Source organism: Muscardinus avellanarius (genome assembly GCF_963383645.1).
Source record: "Muscardinus avellanarius genome assembly, chromosome: 2".
Lineage (NCBI taxonomy): Eukaryota > Metazoa > Chordata > Mammalia > Rodentia > Gliridae > Muscardinus > Muscardinus avellanarius.
Genome location: NC_137787.1, coordinates 20,717,207 through 20,739,014, shown reverse-complemented (window position 1 = coordinate 20,739,014; position 21,808 = coordinate 20,717,207). Strand labels below are relative to the sequence as shown.

The following is a 21,808-nucleotide window of genomic DNA, read 5'->3' as shown; positions in this document are numbered from 1 at the left end:
ATGTTGACAATGGCATACACTGAACAGTCTTGGTGCCCTTCTCCCCCCTTCCCCTTTCCCATCCCTCCCAATACTGAGTGCTCATGTTAATATGTTAACTATGTTATAGTCACATGAAAAAGAAAATAAAAGAGCCAAGGGAGCAGAAACATGGCAGACTCAATGTTTCCTGATTGCTAAAATAAAATTAGGAAAATGTTTCTAGAGAGATAATAGAGTCAATAAATAAAGAGATAAAAAATAAAAAGCATAATAAATGTAGCAAATACATAATTAAGTTGTATAATGAATACTAAATTATATTTTTCAAGTTCTATTTCATTCTTCCCCAAGAATTCCCCTCTTTTGATGTCTAAAGATTTTTTTTGGGGCGGTACTGGAGATGGAACCCAGGGGCACTGTACCTCTGAGTTACACCCCAGCTCTATTTTTTTGTCTTTTTTTTATTTTGAAACAGGGTCTCACTGAGTTGTTTAGGGCCTCACTAAGTAGCTGAGGCTGGCCGACAACTGCAATCCTCTGGTCTCAGCCTCCTGAATGCTGGGATTACAAGCATGTGCCACCACACCCAGCTATGCCTACAGATTTAATGTTTAGAAAATAAAAAGCCATGCTTTTAAAATCCATTTACAGAGCAATCCTAGCTCCCTTGATCTTATATGAGAGAATTCCATATTTTCAGATATATTCTAAAGCCCCTTAAAGGATAAAAACTAGTGAGTTAATTTTCACAGCCTGGACAGTTATCACCAGCATAGAAAACCACATTGGAGTCTTTTATTCTTCTTGAATAAAAGCTTGTATTTGGCAAATAGTTTAAGTAGCTGCAATGTAAAAGGATATATAACATTAAGTTACAATTCTAAAAAGAACTCCAAACTCTCAAAAACACATAAAAAATAAATGTTTACCAATATTAAGAATACATCTTGCCAGGCATGGTGGCGTAAGCTTGTAATCCCTGCGCTTGGGAGGCGGAGACATGAGGATTGTGAAGGTTTGAAGCCAGCTGTGCTGGCTTAAGAAACCCTGTTTCCAGATAAAAAATATAAAATAGGTAGCCTAGAGGTAGAAGGGTTCCATCCCCAGCACCACCAAAAGAAAAAAAAGAATACATCTTTCAGTCAGGCATGGTAGTACATGCCTATAATCCCAGTACTTGGAAGGCTGAGACAGGACAATCATAGAAAGATCATAGCTTCAGCAACTTAGCAAGACACTCAGCAGCCTAGCAAGTCCCTGTTTCAAAACAAAATATAGAGCCGGGCGTGGTGGCGCACGCTTGTCATCCCCGCGCTTGGGAGGCGGAGACAGGAGGATCGCGCAGGTTCGGAGCCAGCCGCGCTGGCGTAAGAGACCCTGTTTCAAAAATATAAAATAGGTCTGGGAGTGTAGCCCGGAGGAAGAAGGGCTTCCAGGAACCCCAGTACCACCAAAAAAAAAAAAAAAAAAAATATATATATATATATATATAGAATGGCCTTGAGTAGTTGAAGAAAGAATGCCTCTGGGTTCAATCCTCAGTACCACATACACACAAAACAAAACAAAAAAACTTTTTAAAGAATTGTCTTATTCAACTGAAGATGAGCACCCTACAACTCTCTTTAGTTTGCTGATATCACTCTTGAGAAGTGAACGGCTTCAGCAATAATTCATCTTGGACTCAGTCTTCAGAAATGTGCTATGAAGAAATACTGGTGGCACACGCATGTAATCCTAGTACTTGGAAGGCTGAGACAGGAGGATTGCAAAGTTCAAAGCCAGCCCCAGCTATTTAGTAAAGATCTCAACAACTTAGTGAGACCCTGTTTCCAAATAAAATATGAAATAGGTCTAGAAGTATAGCCCAGAGGTAGAAAGCCCTTAGGTTCCATCACCAGTAGCAGTACACACCTCTCCCTCCCTCCCTCCTTCCCACGCTCGCTCGCTCGCGCGCGCGCTCTCTCTCTCTCTTTCTCCCTCCCCCCCCTCTCACACACACACACACACACACACACACACACACACAGTTTCTTTATTACCTATCTCCCGCCTGGAGATGAGCAGACAAAAAAAGCTTTCTTTTTTGTGTGATGCTGAGGATTCAACACAGAAGCATTCTACTCCCAAGCTGTACCCCCAGGCCTACTTTATTTTTTATTTAGAAAAAGCCTCACTAAGTCGCTGAGGCTGGCTTCAAACCTGCAATCCTCTTGTCTCAGACTCCAGCATGTGCCACCATGCCTGGCCAATTTACATTTTTTTAAAATAAAGTAGCCCAGCATGGTTCTGCACACCTATAATCCAGTATCTGGGAGGCTGAGATAGGAGGATCTCAGGTTCCTGGCCATCCTCAGCAACTTAAGAGAAATCCTGTTTCAAAAAATTTAAAAGCCAGGTGTGGTGGCGCACTCTTGTAATCCCAGCATTCAGGAGCTTGAGACTGGAGAATCAGAGTTCGTTGACAGCCTCAGCTATTTAGTGAGGCCTTCTGAATCTTAGTGAGACCCTGTTTCAAAATAAACATATAAGCCGAGCGTGGTGGTGCATGCTTGTAATCTCGCTCTTGGGAGGCGGAGACAGGAGGATCGCGCTGGTTCGGAGCCAGCCGCGCTGGCTTAAGAGACCCTGTTTCCACATAAAAAAGTTAAAAAATAGGTCTGGGAGTGTAGCCCATGGGAGTGTATCCCAGAGGTAGAAGGGCTTCCAGGAACCCCAGTACCACCAAAAAACAAACAACATATAAAATAGGGCAGGGGGTGTAGCACAGAGGTCAAATGCTCCCAGGTCTATCCCCAGACCCCCCCACACAAACATAAACAAAATAGAGCTGGGGGTATAGCTCAGAGGTAGAAAGCACCTGGGTTCGTTCAATCTCTAGTAACACACATACACATACACATACACACACACACACACACACACACACGCGCGCGCGCGTGCGCACATACACACACAGTGACATATAAGTAGGAAACTTTGTTCATTGACAAGTAAGACAAGAAAAATACTGAACTTGGTCATTCAACAATTAAAGATCTTATCTAGCCCCACCTATATAATAAGGACTCCCTAAGTCTCTCTTTAAAGTCCAGGCCTAAGCCGGGCATGCTTGTACATGTTTGTAATCCCATTACTTAGGAGGCAGACACAGGAGGATCACAGGTTCGTGGCTGGCTTCCGCAACTTAGTGAGATCCTCTTTCAAAATAAAAGAGTAAAATCGGTCTGGGGATATAGCTCAGAGATAGAATGCCTGAGTTCCATCCATAGAACAAAAATAAAACAGACCTCTAAGAGCTCCAGGCCTGTTTACCTTCTGAATGCGACAACACTACTAATTCCTCTCCCTCACTCCTCACACCTCACTTGTTCCCCCTACCCCCTATCACAGAAGGCATGAAAAGGATCATCATGCTCTCAGAAATGGGACTCTCTCCAAACTTGACTCCCAAATCTGAGTTAAGTCTTTCTTACTACCCTTATCTTCTGTTACTTCTTCCACTATTTTTTCCTTTGTTCAGGACGTCATCCGTTATCTAACTTCCATAATAACCTCCTTCTTGTCTTCTAATACTCTGTTATTATCTTGCCTACCTCCCAAACGATATAAAATTTGGCTCCGTAGAACTTGAGCTCCCCTTATGAAAAACAAGAAGCATCAGAATGTGGTTCATATCTAGCTCTTCAACCTCTACTTCTGCCACTCACTCCCAATGCCCATTTACTTTCAAACAGCTTCTAGTTCCCTGAGTGTTGATTCACACTTGTGTGTGTCTGTTCATGTATAAATATTACTTCTACCTTCCCGCCACTATGTTTGGCAAACTTGCACTTAACACACAATCTACAACTATAACCTGTCGGTGGTTAATGAATGCTGAATGTGAACTGTTCCACAATGGAGATGAGGATGAAACTGCAATTATAATCACCACCCTCCTAATGATTTATGTTTGATTAAATATTTGAATATTTATGCCAAACCTGGGCTGAGGGCTGAAAAGAATGAGTACTTGAAAAACAAAAACAAAACCCAAAAAACCCAACCTTTCTTTTGTTGAGATGAATCATTAGCAGACGTGTGACAAACTACCACTGTTTCTATTACCAGTCACCACCTCCAATTTAAGAATATCTTTAATATACAAAATTATAAGCAATTTGCCTTCACAATCCAAAAGTAGGAACAAATGAAAGTTTTATTTCATCAGGTTGTTAAGTATAAAGTTATATCCTATTATTCAATAAAATATTTTACTTTAGAAGTGCACTAATATTCTAATCCTAATTAAGCTAAAGTAGGATTTTCTTTGTGTGTGGTACTAGGAATTGAACCCAGGGGTCTTCTACCTCTGAGCTACACACCCAGCCCTATTTTACTTTTTAGTTTGAAACAGGGTCTAAGTTGCAGAAGGCCTCACAAAGTTTCTGAGTCTGGCCTTGAACCTGTATTCCTCCTGTCTCAGCCTCCCAAGTACTGAGATTACAGGTATGTGCCACTGCACACAGCTCAATGTAAGATTTTTAAGTACAGAAAAACATGAGACATGGGGATTGTTTTGCAGTCAGTACTGAAATGAACCCAGGTGTGCTCTACCATTGATGTACATCCCAAGGCTTCTTTATTTCTTGTTTTGAGACTAGCTGGTGCTAAATAGCCCAGGTGACCATGAACTTGCAATCCTTCTACCTCAGCCTCCCAGTAGCTGGCATTACAGGAGCACACCACCATGCCTGGCAGACATTACGCTCTTACAGTCAACTCTATCAAGATGAATAAATCTCAGCTACATAAAAAAATGAATTGAAAACAAAATTAACCCTTTATTATGTTACTGGGGATCAAACCAAGGGGCATTCTACCTCCGAGCTATACCCCCAGCCCTATTTTTTATTCTTTATTTAGAAACAGGGTCTTTCGCCGGGCATGGTGGCACACGCTTGTAATCCCTGTGCTTGGGAGGCAGAGACAGGAGGATCGCGCTGGTTCAAAGCCAGCTGAGCTGGCTTAAGAGACCCTGTTTCAAAAATATAAAATAAATAGGTCTGGGAGTGTAGCCTGGAGGTAGAAGGGCTTCTAGGAACCCCTGTACCACCAAAAAAAAAAAAAAAAAAGAAAGAAAGAAAGAAAGAAAGAAAGAAAGAAAGAAAGAAAGAAACAGGGTCTCACAGCCAGGCGTGGTGGTGCACGCTTGTAATCCCCGCGCTTGGGAGGCAGAGACAGGAGGATCGCACAGGTTCGAAGTCAGCCTCAGCTACTTAGTGAGGCTCTCAGCAACTTAGTGAGATTGTTTCCAAATAAAATAGAAAATAGGTCTGGGAATATAGCCCAGAGGTAGAAAGCCTCTGGGTTCCACCCCCAGTACCACCAAAAAAAAAAAGAGAAAGAAACAGGGTCTCACTAAATTGCAGAGGGCCTCACTAAGTAGCTGAGGCTGGCTACAAACCCAAGATCTTCCTGTCTCAGCCTCCCAAGTACTGGGATTACAAGCGTGGGCCACCACACCTAACTAGCCTTTTTAATTTTTGTAGTAATAAAGTAATGAGAGCTGAGTGTGGGGGTGCCTGCCTGGAATCCTGGTATTTGGAAGGCTGGAACAGAAGAATCACAGGTTGGAAGACAGCCTCATCAACTTAGTGAGAACCTATTTCAAAATAAAAAGAGCTGGGGGTGTAGCTTGGACATAGAATGCCCCTAGTACAAAAACAATAAAATATACATACTAAACAGGATTGTTCAAAATCTTTCAGTTAAAAGAAAATAGCTGCCAGGCATGGTGGTGCACGCTTGTAATCCCAGCATTCCGGAGGCTGAGACCTGAGGATCGCGGTTCACAACCAGCTTCAGCTACTTATTGAGGCCTTCTGCAACTCAGTGAAACCTGGTTTCAAAATAAAGAATAAAAAATAGAGCAGGGGGTGTAGCTCTGAGGTCAAATCCCCCTGGGTTCCACCCCCAGACCCAAAAAAAAAAAAAAAAAAAACTGAGTGTGCTGGCACAAAATTGCAATCCCAGTACTTGGGAAGCTGAGACAGGAAAATTGTAAGTTCATAGCCAGCCTCAGTTACTTAGTGAGGCACTCTCCAACTTAGCAAGGCCCTATTTCAAAATAAAGAATAAAAAACAGAATTAAAAAAAGGGCTGGGAGGAGAGGTAGCTCAGAGGTAGGATGTCCCTGTGTTTAATTCCCAGTACTGGAAAGAAAGAAAGAAAGAAAGAAAGAAAGAAAGAAAGAAAGAAAGAAAGAAAGAAAGAAAGAGAGAGAGAGAGAGAGAGAGGGAGAGACAGACAGACAGACAGACAGACAGGAGAAAATAGCTGGGCATGGTGGCACATGCCTGTAATCCCAATAATTAGGAGGTTAAGACAGGTGGATCACAGAATTAAGGCTGACCTCAGCAACTTAGGAAGGCCCTCAGCAATTTTGACCCTGTTTTAAATAAAAAATTAAATAGGCCTGGGGGTAAAGCTCAGAAATAGAATGCCCTAGGTTCAATTCCCAGTAACATACACATACACAAAAAGAAAATAGTTATACCATGACTTTTAGCAAGATTTCTTAAGTAGACATTGATTTTTAGAAGACACTAATACTCTTCTAAGCTAATTCTAAACAGTGATGAATTAATCATCTATGTAAAGGAAGAAAAGGAGTAACTGAGGTCATCCTACTGTGGTTTTTTAAATAGCTTAGATATGGTGGCCAGCCTTGGTTACTCAGTGAGGCCCTTTGCAACTTAGTGACAGCCTGTTTCAAAATAAAGAATAAATAGCCCAGAGGTAGAAGGGCTTCCAGGAATCCCAGCACCACCACCACCACCACCACCACCAACAACAACAACAAAAAAAACCCCACAAAATAAAGAATAAAAAAATAGGGCTGGGGTGTAACTTGGAGGTAGAATGACCCTGGGCTCAATTCCCAGTACTGGAAAAAAAATTTAAAAATAAAAAATAAAATAGGGCTGGGGGTATAGTTTGGAGGTCGCATGCCCCTGGGTTCAATATCCAGTACCTAAATGAATAAATAACTTAGATACCATGTCCAAATTCTTCTAAGTTCCTTCTATTTTCTTTTCAACAACAGTGACTACTTCCTACTCTTTATTATACACTACCAACATTAGTATACACTATTCAACAGCTATTGAATTTATAAAACGCAGACAAAAGTAATGGTGTCCTGAAAATAAGAAGTTAGAAGAGGTACTGTGATGTGTACTATGGCTCAGAACAGCAATTTACTAAAAAATCTGATTCAAGAACCGTTCCAAATCAAAATCTAGTTAATACCTGAAATATCCTTGGAGTTCCTCCAGTATTATAGTGAACTACTAGATTAACTTTATTCTCTTTTTCAACAATTTCAAAGGATCCTTCTTTCCACTTTGTAATCCCAGTCTGCATACTTCGAATTCTGATAGGACCATGTATCTTCAGAGGAGACATATTTTCTTTAAAAATAAATTGCTTCTAGCCAAATTACAAAAAAAAATACACCTTCATCTGGCAGGATCTAAGGAAGAAAAAAATAAGTTACAAGTTACTAATGATTAAAATAAGAATTTAAAAGAGAATGCTTAATGAACCATCTTACTTCCTTTTCTCCACTTCAACAGACCACTTTTATAAAGCAACTTCAAATACCTCGACCAGTGGTGGAGGACAGGTAAAAAAAAAAAAAAGACAACGAAAGCAGGCACTGATATTTAACGAATGCATCTAACCATCTTTAAGTTCTTTTCTACATATTCCCTTCTTTGCCATGTGTCCAATACCTGTCTCTATTATTCCCTATATTCTACATGTTACATAATTAAAAAAATAGACTGACAATGGGAAGGAGAGTTGGGGAGGGAATGGGGTGGGGATTGGGTGGGGGTTGACTGGCGATGTGTGCATGTATGTCTACAAAAGTTTTCTTTGTATCCCACTATGATGTATGAATAAAGTGTACCAATAAAAAATAAAAAAAAAATAGACTGACAAGACAAGTCAATGACAAGACTCCACTTTCAATGTGATTGCTTTCACCATTAAAGTGCTGATCCTTTTCTTCCTTTATGAATGTTAATAGGTCTTAAGTTTCAAATATAAGTAAAAAGAAAATATTTTTGGTCAAATGATTCCATTTCTTTCTTTATTTTGTGTGCTACTGAGGATGTAACCCAGGTGCATTCTGACTCTGAGCTACACCCAAACCCTAATTTTTATTCTTTATTTTGAAAAAGGGTCTCATCGAGTTGCAAAGGGCCTCACTAAATAGCTGAGGCTGTCCGTAAACCGCGATCCTCCTGTCTTAGTCTCCCGAATACTGGGATTACAAGCAATTCCTGGGATTACAAGCGGGTGCCACCACACCCAGCTAAATGCTCAATTTCTTAGAATGGAGTTTCTTTCAAAACATCAAAGTATTCAGTAAGACCCTGTTTCAAAAGAAAAAAAATAAAAAGGGCTGGAAGTATAGCTTGGAGTAGAATATCCCTGGCTTCCATCCCTAGTGCCACAAAAAGACCTATTTAGAATTCTTGTTTATAATTTAATAAGCTAAAAATCATTAAACATTACCTCTGCCTCTAGCTCAACTAGAAAATCTAGAATAGGTAGTATACAAAGGAAAAGGATAGTAGGTCTACAAATTAGAAGCCAGCTCTGTCACTTACCTTCTCCACCTACAAAAAAAATAGAGCAAATGCTGTAATGTTTCAGAATTAAGTAACATATATTAAATACTTCCTGACAAGCCAGGCGTGGTGGTGCACGCTTGTAATCCCCGCGCTTGGGAGGCTGAGACAGGAGGATCGCACGGGTTCGAAGCCAGCCTCAGCTACTTAGTGAGGCTCTCAGCAACTTAGTGAGACCCTGTTTCCAAATAAAATAGAAAATAGGTCTGGGAGTATAGCCCGGAGGTAGAAAGCCTCTGGGTTCTACTCACAGTACCACTAAAAAACAAAAACAAAAATAAATAACTTCCTGACAGTGCTAGATTTATGGAATTAGTGTCCATTTTCTGAATTTATCCCTCATATATATTTCTCCAAAGACCTCAATACATAAGATGTTAATAAAAATCACCAATTCAGCTGTCTATAGGGGCTAGCCAAATAATAGCACTGAATTAGGCAGGTAAAATATAAACTGCTATTTAATCCAGCCAATTTTACCATGTGGAAATAGGGAAATTAGCATTACTCTTTTTCAAGAAAATGAAGACACTCAAATTTCATTAAAAAACCACCCATTTCAAATTGTCAGTAATGAATTAAAAAAAATTTTTTTTAAAGGCTCCATATCAAACAAAACCCACCTGCAGACAGGATATAGCCTGGGATCCCTACTTCAAGGCCTGTAGTTGCTGTATGGGAAGTCACTGCAGATCAAATGAGATGTGAAAACACTAGGAAGAGTTAAGAGGTACTATGCACTGTAAGTTCTCTATTATTATTCACTCATCAAAGTTTTCTGAGTGCCCATTGTGGCCAGATTTCAACATTAATATAACTGCCTAGACATATGAATTCATCAAAGTAATACAGTCCATTACCATACATAGACCTGCCTATTAATATGGTATTTGGCTCAAACTAGTAACTCTACAGATAATTTGTGTGTATGTGTGTGGTACTGAGGATGGAACCCAGGGGCTTTCTACCTCTAAGCTACACTCCCAGACCTATTTTATATTTTATTTGGAAACAGGGTCTCGCTAAGTTGCTGAGAGCCTCACTAAGTAACCGAGGCTGGCTTTGAACCTGCAGGATCCTGTCTCAGCCTCACAAGTACTGGGATTACAAGTATGCACCCCCATCCCGGCTCTACAGATGATTTGAATAAGCAATGTGTATTTGTAATACTTTTTTCCAATTATGTCACTTCACTGTTTATGTCCTTGAGATGTTTTCCACTCTGCCTCAGCACTGCAAAGAAATATGGTTATTTCCTCTCCTTCCTCAGTTTCCCATGACAGAAATGTGAGAATTCTTTGACCTCTTTTTTAATGATTATATTGGTATTGAACTGAAGATAGGTCAGATGAGAGTTCTGTCAATTCTGCTTCTAAACACCTTGGAGACAGCTTGCTAATGAACTGCAGATCAAATCATATCACTCTCCTGCATAATATTAAATTGTGTTCCTCTGTCTCACAGTAAAATCCAAGTGCATTAACATGACCTAAAGGTCTGTTGATACAGGCCTTTTGTTCTCTATTCCCAGTACTGACATACTGAAAAGTACTCTCCCATCCAGCCAACTGAGCTCAGCTGAACTACTGATCATGTTCCTTAAAGGCCACATATTCTTATTCCACTATACCTCTGCACACACTGGTGACGTCTGGAGGATTTTTATGTGCTTTCACCTTCCCCAGCCCCTTCCATTTCTTTTCCTGGCTTTAAAAATCAAGGCTCGGGGCCGGGATGTACCTCAGTGCCAAAGCACCTGCTTTACAGCTCTGGGTTTGATCCCCGGTTAAAAAAAAACAAAAAACCCTCCCCCCAAAAAATCAAGGCTCACTTAGATGTTACCCTCTTTCATAACTCCTTTCACTTGTTCTCTCCCCCATATCCACACTGAAACTGTTTAAATCTTTCTGTCTTCCTGTTGTACTCTGCGCTTGCTTACCCTCAGCAGAGTATTTAACACATTGTATTATAAACTGTTTATCTCTATCCAGACTTTGCACTCTGAAGACAAAGAATATGTTCTTTAATCTCTCCATTCTCACTAAAATGATGTCTGACACAGAGCCAAAAGAAACTAGTTGTTCAAGAATAATGAACAAATTAACATCAATTTTATTCAAGGCTGCTGTTAAAATACATAACAAGATACTGGAATCATAAATGTCTTCTATATGGTCTATGTAGGATTATGTTTATTAAGGTATTAAAAATAACTGCTGCCGGGCATGGTGGCGCACGCTTGTAATCCCCACGCTTGGGAGATGGAGACAGGACAGGAAGATCATGCAGGTTCAAAGCCAGCCATGCTGGCTTAAGACCCTGTTTCCAAATAAAAACTATAAAATAGGTCTGGGAGTGTAACCGGTGGTAGAAGGGTTTCCAGGAACCCCAGTATCACAAAAAAAAAAAAAAAAAAAATCAATGGGAGAAGCCTGACATGGTGGTGCATGCTTGTAATCCCAGCATTTGGGAGGCTGAGACAGGAGGATTGTGGTTCGCAGACAGCCTCAGCTACTTAGTGAGGCTCTGTTTACAAATAAAGAATTAAAAAAAAAAAAGAATAGGGCAGGGGGTGTAGTTTGGAGGTGTAATGCCTCTGAGTTCCATCCCCAGACTTGGAAAAAAAAAGAAAAGAATTCAATGGGAGACAAAAAATAATATGCAGTTACTGAATACCTTTTTTGGTAGTAATAATGGATGGAACCTAGGGGCACTCCACCCCAGAGTTGTATCCCCAGTCCTTTTTATTTTTACTTTATTTTTTGGGGGGTATTGGGGATGGAACTCAGGGGCACTGTACCTCTGAGTTACACTCCCAACTCTATTTTTTAGTATTTTTAGTTTTGAAACAGGGTCTCACTGAATTGCAAAGGGCCTGGCTAAGTAGCTGAGGCTGTCCACGAACTGCTATCCTCCAGTCTCTGCCTCCCAAATGCTGGGATTACAAGTGTGCGCCACCACGCCCAGCCAGTCCTTTTTATTTTGAGACAGGGTATACTAAGTTGCTAAGGCTGACCTCAAACTTGTGATTCTCCTGACACAACCTCCCAAATCTCTAGGGTTACAGGTATGTGCCACAGTGCCTGGGTCCCAGAATACATCATTTAAAAAACTTGTAAACTTAAACTGGGCATGGTGGTACACTCTTGTAATCCCAGCGCTTGGGAGGCTGGAACAGGAGGATCACACAGGTTCAAAGCCAGCCTCAGCTACTTAGGCTCTCAGCAATTTCGTGAGATCCTGTTTCCAAATAAATTATAAAAAAATAAGGCTTGGAGTGTAGCCTGGAGGTAGAAAGCCCCTGGGTTCCACCCCCCAGTACCACAAAAAAAAAAACTTGTAAACTTGACCAAAGTGGGATTCATGTTATTGACTGCTTAATAAAGGAACACCATACTAAGAGTCTTATCTCTCATGGGATGCCTTCAGCTTTCCTTATATATCTCACTGTTGGTCAGAGTACCAAAATAAAAGAAGACAAAACCCCATTACCTTAATGTCTGCCTTATTAAAATGACATTATTTAAGATGGGCTTGCTGGCACACACCCATATTCTTAGTACCTTGGGAGGTGGAGACAGGAAGACTGCAGGTTCATGGACAGCCTAAGCAAGTAGTGAGACTCTCATAGACCTAGTGAGACCCTGTTTCTTAAAAATAAAAAAGGGCTGGAGGTATAGCTTTGAGGTAGAATGCCTCTGGGTTCAATCCCCAGAAACCAAAAAAAAAAAAAAAAAAAAAAAAGACATTACTTAATTAAATTTAGACAAGAAATTTTCAAAGTTCATTAAACTATCTGAAAAATAAAAAACATTATTGGTTACTTCTGTTTCTAGCTAATTATGTTTCTTAAGCGTTTTAATGCAGAGTTTTAGTCATAAAATTTTATTTTAAAACTGGGTGTGATGGCGCATGCTTGTAATACCAGTACTTGGAAAGCTGAGATAGGAGGATCTGTGATCCTTAGTAAGGCCCTCTGCAACTTCGAGAGACCCTGTTTCAAAATAAGAATTAAGCAAAAACAGGGCTGGGGGTGTAGCTTGGAGGTAGACTGTCCCTGGGTTTAATCCCGTACTGGAAAAATAAATAAATAAATAAATATTTTATTTTAGATGCTGAACTTTTTTTTTTTTTTGGTGGTACTGGGGTTCCTGGAAGCCCTTCTACCTCCGGGCTACACTCCCAGACCTATTTTATATTTTTATTTGGAAACAGGGTCTCTTAAGCCAGCGCGGCTGGCTTCGAACCTGTGCGATCCTCCTGTCTCTGCCTCCCAAGCGCGGGGAGTACAAGCATATGCCACCATGCCCGGCTGCTGAACATTTTCTTAACCATTTATGTTAGCAACCTTTCCTTTTTCTAAGGAAAAAAAAAAAAGCAGAATATAAAATGAGAACCAATACAACTTTTCCTGAATGCCTCAATTTAGTCCATACCTGCTTTTCCACTAAATGAATTAACAATAACTACTTTTGTACGTCCATCACATTATCAAGCTTGCCCTACTTGGTCAAGAGAAAAAAACTAAGTGTCTTTTTCAGTATGAATCGTGATCTAGTAACAGTTAAACTTTCTCTAAACTTAAAAAAAACAAGGTTTCCTTGAACTCTGTAAATGCTATTTCTCTTATCAAAGCAGTATTAGGAAGACAAAGGATAAGTAAAATAAATTATTCTCTAAGTATGTTCACAGAGATTCCCCAATTTCAATTACTGCCTAAGTTTGAGCATTCCATGAAAGCTCAATCAATAATACTGCAAATATGTTTCTGTACTTTGGTCATTTATTTAAATGCTCACATGCTACAATATAAAACTATTACTAAAAAATAAACACAAGAAACCACTGATTCCTGCTAATTTGCAACTCTTGGAAACATATATCCCAAACAAAAACCTAATTTACTTTTCAGTGACTTTTACTGGGAAACGCTATGCAATAACAATTCACCTTTATTCTGATCCTTGTGCCAAAGGCAATGCACTCTTCTTTGGAAACTACTCATATTCTGCAGCTATGTCAGTTCTCCAGGAACCATCAACTCAGCTAAAGAAAATATAAGTGTGCCTTTTTAAAATAATTCAATATACAAAATTAAATCTTGCAAAAGAGAAAATTGATCATTTATACAACAAAGATTAACCCTCAATTATTTAAAAACCACAAATCACTTACTAAAAATATTAAAATGATGTGCAGCATACACATAAGGATCAACAGAATGTTAGGAATGTATCTGCAGTGGAAAATGGGGTCTACAGGAACCCACACATTAACTTGTGTCCTGATTTATTACGCCTGTTACTGTGTGTGTGTGTGTGTGTGTGTGTGTGTGTGTGTGTGTGTGTGTTTTACTGGGAACTGAACTCAGGGGCATTCTACCTCAGAGCTACATCCCAGCCCTATTTTATTTTTATCTTTGAAACAATTTTGCTAGGTTGTAGGTTCAGAGACTCAGCAGTCTCTGAAGCTGTCCTTGAACCTGCAGTTCTCCAGTCTCAGCCTCCCAAGGCTTCACCACCACACCCAGGTTCTTGTTGCATTTTTAAACTAAGAAGACAGTGGAAAAGTGTATCTTTGGTTAACTTTATAACCACTGCTGCATAATGACATTTTATATTTTAGAACACCATTTCCACAATGTGTCGACATAAATTTCCAATGGTGGATAAGCTTAATGCTTCTCTCTCTCTGACACACACACACACACACACACACACACACACACACACACACCTGTTTTGCAATTTTAGGTCTTCCTAAACCTGAACTTTCCCTGAGATTTTACCCAAACACCTGTCTAATTGAATTCTACAACATCAACTTTTTGTGTGGGGAGGTGAGTGGTATTGGGAATGGAACCAAGGAGCATTCTACCTGAGTTACATACAACATCACCTTTAAACTCATGTGCCCATTTAGTAAAAAATCATCTACTGAGTTACTCCAGTTGGAAGGCATTGTGGTAGGGATATAAATGTGAAGACGTAAGGTTTCCCTACTTTTGTCCTTCCACCATCACTGAGGCAAGAAATCTTAGCAACCACTTTAATCTCATTTTCATCTATTCAAAATACAATCTTGCTGGGCTGCTGGGCATGGTGGTGCACGCTTGTAATCCCTGGGCTTTGGAGGCTGAGACAGGAGGATCAGGTTTGAAGCCAGCCTCAGCTACTCAGTGAGGCTCTCAGCAACTTAGTGAGACCGTTTCCAAACAAGAAATATAAAATAGGAGTATAACCCGGAGATAGAAAGCCTCTGGGTTCCACCCCCAGTACCACACACACACACAAAAAAAAACCCTCAATCTTTTTTTTTTTTTTTGGTGGTAACTGGGGTTTCTGAAAGCCCTTCTACCTCCGGGCTATACTCCCAGACCTATTTTTTATATTTTTTTATTTGGAAACAGTGTCTCTTAAGCCAGCGCGGCTGGCTTCAAACCTGCGTGATCCAAGTGCGGGGATTACAAGCGTGTGCCACCACTCCCGGCACACCTCAATCTTTTACCCTAATCCAGGAATTTATCACTTTGCCATCACTCTACCCAGTATGTGTTATACAACATTAACTAGGCAGGGCACTACCTACCATATATCCATTATTTAATTTAACTGTCAGAATTAACTCTAAAGGATGGTAATTTTTACTGTATCTACTTTAGAGATGAGAAAACTAGTTCAGAGAGAGATTATGTAATTTATGCATACAGAATCAGTAAGAGACAAAGCCATGCCTTGGGCCAGAATCCCTATTTTTAATCACTAACAGTTTATCCTCACTAATAAATTTATCACTTCCCAGCCCTGTTCTCTCAGGATTTTTCCACCAATGAATTCTTTACATTATTGTATGCTTTTTGAAGAACTATTTATTTATTTACTGTTGTTGAGGACTGAATCCTGGGGCATTTTACCTCTGACCTACATCCCCAGCCCTTTTTATTTTGAAACAGTCTTGTTAGTTATTGCACACTGATCTTGAACCTGTGACACTCCTGTCTCAGCCTCCCAAGACTGGGATTACAGGTGTGTACCACCACACCCAGATACTTGTTATTATTTAAAAACTTAGGTATGGCAGGCATGGTGGCGCATGCTTGTAATCCCCTTGCTTGGGAGGCTGAGACAGGAGGATCGCGCAGGTTCGAAGCCAGCCTCAGCTACTTAGTGAGGCTCTCAGAACATAGTGAGACCCTGTTTCCAAATAAGTCTAAAAAATAGGTCTGGGAGTATAGCCTGAAGGTAGAAAGCCCCCTGGGTTTCACCCCCAGTACTGAAAAAAAAAAAAAAAAAGCCAAAAAACTTAGGTATGTACTAGTTCATTCATCAACTTTCTCCAGAGGGGAAGGGAGGGAGGATGAGAGGACACAGAACTTGTGTACCCTTCTTGTATACTCCAACAAAACAGCAAACATTTAGCAAATGCTATTTCTTTTTTTTTTTTTTTGCGGTACTAGTGATAGAACCTAGGGACATTCTACCTCTGAGCTACACCCTCAGCCCTATTTTTTATTCTTTAGTTTAAAACAGGGTCTCATGCCGGGTGTGGTGGTGCACATTTGTAATCCCCGTGCTTTGGAAGCCGGAGACAGGAGGATCACACAGGTTCGAAGCCAGCCTTGCTGGTTTAAGAGACCCTGTTTCCAAATAACAAAATAAATAAATAAATAAATAAATAAATAAATAAATCAGGGTTTTAGCTGAGGCTATCCTCAAACCTGGATCTTCCAGTCAGCCTCCCAAATGCTGGGATTACAAACTGCCGCCACGCCCAGCAAATGCTAATTAATTTCTGCAACTGATATTACTAATTTCATCCTAAACATTTTTACTACTTTGCCACTCCCTAGAAAATAAATCCAACTGCCAGTATTTGGCAGACATATATATATATATATATATATATATATATATATATATATATATATATATATATATATATATATACACTTTTTTTTTGCGGGTCTGAAGATGGAACCCAGGGGCATTCTACCTCCGAGCTACACCCCCTGTCCTATTTTTTATTCATTATTTTGAAACCGGGTCTCACTGAGTTGCAGAGGACCTCACTAAGTAGCTGAGGCTGTCCGCAAACCGTGATCCTCCAGGTCTCAGCCTCCGGAATGCTGGGATTACAAGTGTGCGCCACCACGCCCAGTCATATACTTTATTTTAATCCCTACTTTTCAACATAAGCACTATACACAAAAATTATTAAATTTTAATATTTTCTTCCTCATTTACCAGGAACTGCTTAAGTATGGACTTTGTTTATAGAAACCACATGTTCATTGGTCTCATAGTTTAACCTGTTGTTAAAATATATAAACCATTGCTCTGATTTTTTCTTTTTGGTGGTAGTGGGGGTGGAACCCAGAGGCTTTCTACCTCCAGGCTATACTCCCAGACCTATTTTATTTGGAAACAGGGTCTCATTAAGTTGCTGAGAGCCTCACTAAGTAGCTGAGGCTGGCTTCAAACCTGTGCAATTCTCCTGTCTCATCCTCCTAAGCGTGGGGATTTACAAGCGTGCTCCACCACGCCCGGCCACTGCTCTGATTTTTCAAGGGCTTTTTTCCTATTAAAACCCTATAAAATACATGTACAAAGGTGATAAAATTAGTACTATAGTTAAAAAGAAGGTTAATCTAAGCAAAGCTTATCTCCAAGTCAGAGTATAAAAATGAAATGATTTTGTGAAACAGGAATAAGTAAACAAAGTTGAAAAACTTTCTTTGATGTGTCCTTGAATTTGCAGAGTGAATAGTATTTGTTAGGAGATGACAAGAACATCAGTTTAAGAGGATGCTTCCAAAAGATATGATGGTTCTTCTTTCTTTCTTTTTCTCTTTCTTTCTTTCTTTTTTTGCAGGTCTGGAACCAAAGGGCATTTGAACTCTGAGCTACACCCCCTGCACCCTTTTTTATTCTTTATTTTGAAACATGGTCTCACTATGTTGCAGAGGGCCTCACTAAGTGGCTGAGGCTATCCTTGAACCATGACCCTCAGGTCTTAGCCTCCCAGAAGTTGGCATTACAAGCATGTGCGCCACCACACCCGGCTTGATGGTTCTTTTAACTTTCTGCTTTTTATTAAATACTTTTGATAAATTGCTCAATTCCAAACAAACAGAGCTGGGCGTGGTGGTGCACACTTGTAATCCTAGCACTTGGGAGTCTGAGACCAGAGGATTGCACAGGTTAGAAGCCAGACTCAGCTACTTAGTGAGGCTCTCAGCAACTTAGGGAGACCTTGTTTCCAAATAAAGTATAAAAAATTAGGTTGGAGAGGTAGAAAAGCCCATGGGTTCCACCCCAGTCAGTACTACAAAGAGAGAGAGAGAGAGAGAGAGAGAGAGAGAGAGAGAGAGAAAAGAAACGAAATAGTCATAACATATATTTGAGTGCAAGACACCTGTGCTGAGCACACAAGTACATCAGATCTCTTAGAGCCTACCAAAAAGTAGATATGATACCTCTTACAGCAAGTTCCAGTTTACTAACTTATTTAGCAAATTCTTGAGAAATAAACAATAAACAATAAAAAATCATTATATCCTAGTAGGAAAGAGATTACACATAATCATACAAGTTAATTATAATTACAAGTTCTGGAAGGATATAAAGTAAAATACAAGGCATGATGAGACACACGATTTAAGACCTGAGAGTTGAAAATAGAGGCAATCATGAGAAGGTTTCTCTAAGAAAGTACTAGTTAAGCTGAAAATTGAAGAAATGAGTTGACTGGAAGATGGTGGTGCTGGAACAATCCAGATAAACAGAATAGCATATGCAAAGGCCCTAAACTGGAAAATTATTTGGTGTGACTAAGAAAATTAAAATAGTGTGGCTGGAGGTTATTGAAAGAAAGGATGGTGCAAGATAAAGATAATGAAACAGGTGAACCAGATTATAGCTGGAGGTACATGGCTGTAATTCCGGTAGGAGTAGAAGCTGAGAGAGAAGCATCTCAGGTTCAAGGTTAGCCTCTGCAACCTAGCCAGACCCATTTCAAAAATAAAAAATAAGCTGGGACTGGTGGTGCATGCTTGTAATCCCCGTTCGTGGGAGGGGAGACAGGAGGGAGGATCTTGCAGGTTCGAAGCCAGCCTCACTGGCTTAAGAGACCCTGTTTCCAAATAAAAATATAAAAAATAGGTGTCTGGGAATGTAGCTCAGAGGTAGAAGGGTTTCCAGGAACCCCAGTATCACCAAAAATAAAAATAAAAAATAAAAATGAGTGGGGTATAACTCAGAGGTAGAATGCACCTGGGTTCAATCCCTAGTAATATATATACACATAGAGAGATATTAAAAAAAAAAAAAACAGGTTGTGTTGGGCGTAGTGGCTCACACTTGTAATTCCCATGCTTGGGAGGCGGAGACAGGAGGATCGCACAGGTTCGAAGCCAACCACACTGGCTTAAGAGACCCTGTTTCCAAAAGATAAAAAAAAGTATAAAATAGGTCCAGTAGTGTAGCCAGGAGGTAGAAGGGCTTCCAGAAACCCCAGTACCACCAAAAAAATAAAATAAAATAAAAATAAAAAAGGTTGTACAGTTTTGTGGATCATACTAATGATTTTAAATTTGATCATAAATGTAATAAGCACTTAGCAACAAGAAATACACTGGAGAGTTTTAAGCAAAGAAATATTATTATTGAATAAAGAAGTGACACAGTTTGCTTGGATTTGGAAAAAAGTGAAAAGTAAAAAGAATGAAAAGTTGGACAATTGGATAAAAAATACTTAAGTTTTTCAGCTTATGACAACTACAATAATAATTCTTACTCAACAATTTATGTGCATCATGTACTCACTAATCATGGTCATTTCAGTTAATCCTCATAACAACCAAATTCGGTGAGAACTCTTATTATTCCCATGTTACATATCAGAATGCTTGGAGCCAGAGAGATCAAGTCCTGGTGAGAAAGACTTGTGACTTGAGCTAGGAAAATAATGAAGGTAGCCGGGCATGGTGGCGCACGCTTGTAATCCCAGCATTCGGGAGGCTGAGACAGGAGGATCAGGGTTCGTGGACAGCCTCAGCTACTTAGTGAGGCCCTGTGCAACTCAGTGAGACCCCGTTTCAAAATAAAGAATAAAAAAAATAGGGCAGGGGGTGTGGCTTGTGGCTTGGAGGTCGAATGCTCCTGGGTTCCATTCCTAGACCCGCAAAAAAAAAAAAAAAAAAAATGAAGGTGTGCAGAAATAGATTCAAGACATATATTGGATATAGGATAGACAAAATTTGAAGAAGTTATGAATACATACATGGGGGGGGCGTGTCTTTCCACCGGGCGGTGGCGCACGCTTATAATCCCCGCACTTGGGAGGCGGAGACAGGAGGATCACGCAGGTTTCAAGCCAGCCGCACTGGCTTAAGAGACCCTGTTTCCAAATAAAAATATAAAAATAGGTCTGGGAGTATAGCCCGGAGGTAGAAGGGCTTCCAGGAACCCCAGTACCACCAAAAAAAAAAAAAAAAAAAGTGTCTTTCCTATTTCTAGACTGTAACTAGAAAGCTGGATATGCAACTTAATCAAATGGGACGCTGAAGAGAGAACGAGGGTATGAAAAGAATGATCAAGACTTTGATTTAGACAATACATCATTTGAATTTCTAAGAAAATATTAAGATGTCAGGTACAGTTATTTGAATATAGAGCTTAAAACAGAGAATAGGCAGGAAATCAAAATTCTTAAGCAACCAATATACAGGTGGAATTTAAAATTAGGGGAAGAATGAAAGAGGTTAAAAAAAAAAAACCAAGGCTGAACCCAAAAATTCACTTTGCGTTACCGGACATCTCTAAGACAATGCAACACTATGCCTTCTTTCATTTTTTGAAAGACTCATCACCTCTATCCAGTTATTAAATATCAAGAATCTCAAAATTCTCCATCCTAGGCCTTCTTTTCTAGCACTGTATTCTCATTAGGCAGTCATCCAGGTTAATGGCTCCGATTAGCATCAACATGGCAAATCAAACACACATACACACGTGGAGAAAAATGTACATATACATGTACACACAGTTTACCTGTATACACAGCCCAGACTCTCCTCTGATCTCTAGCCCAGAATACAACTACCTACTTGACATTTTCTCTTAGGTATCTCTTATAGTTAGTCTTGTCACGCACTGCCACCCCCCCCAAAAGACACAGAAATAAAAGTTTGGATATAGCACAAAACCACTCTAGGACAACTCTCCAAAACACAAGAACTTTGACATCAATTATCATTTCCTTTCATCCTGATGTGATAACGAGGGAGGCAAACCAAATGCAGACAAAAATACATGTCATATTTATTAACGAGAGATGGTTAGGAAGATGAAGAATGGTCAAGCGAGGGTTTGGGTATCGGGTCCAGGGCCTGAGATGTACGGCAACGCAAGTCACCTGAACAGATACCAGGCCTTAGGGGACAAGTGGCAGACAACAGTCCCCGAGAAAAGGGGCCGGGTTCAGGTTGCGGAAGGAGTAAGTGACAGTGCAGGCCAGGTCAAAGGAGAAAGTCTAGGGGGAACACCCAAGTTAAGTGCCCGCGAGGCCCGCGCCGCGTCGAGGGGTGGGGGCGGGCTGAGCAGCAACCGGGAGAACTCAAACAGCGTGAACGCTGAGTGGGCGGACCGCACGGGGTGGGGGGGTAGGGAAAACGGCTCAATTGAGAAGCTACCCGGGCTCTCCTTACCTGTGACTGAGGGTCCGGCGCCGCGGGACAGGCCCGACCGAAGCCCAGAGTTCGGCGTGGACCGGGTGAAGCCCGGGGTAAAGAAGGAAGGGGGACGCAGGACCCCCAAAAGCCAGGCTGCTCGCTCCCCCTGGGTAGGGAGAGCGACTGATGGCGGGAACTGTGACCACACGCAAACACGCACGCAAGCACGCACACTCGACGCGACCGAACGAGGCGCGTGCGCGCACGCCTGTAAGCCCCGCCCCTCACGTCCTGGCCCCGCCCCGGCACCCGGCGACGCGGAGCCCAGACGGCCCCGCCCCTGCCGTGGCCGTGGTACGCAGGCGCACTTTCCACTTCACCCAATTTCGACCTCCCACCATTTCCTTTCTACCTAGCCCAGTCGGGCATGCGCAGTGCTTGTCCTCCCAAGGAGGCCGGCCTATTCCCG

General features: G+C 40.8%; 1 protein-coding gene across 2 annotated transcripts in view; it reads right to left on the bottom strand.

The window, feature by feature from the left end:
* The window catches only part of USP37 (ubiquitin specific peptidase 37), a gene marked incomplete at its 3' end in the record, with an annotated part of 80,080 nt that extends 72,417 nt beyond the window's left edge, over positions 1-7,663 (bottom strand). For both annotated transcript variants that reach the window (XM_080689273.1, XM_080689274.1), the window contains exon 1: positions 7,279-7,663. In XM_080689273.1, the coding sequence (XP_080545399.1) occupies positions 7,279-7,434 (156 nt within the window). In that variant the 5' untranslated portion in view covers positions 7,435-7,663. The remainder of the gene's footprint in view (positions 1-7,278) is intronic.
* Positions 7,664-21,808: the final 14,145 nt, after the last annotated feature.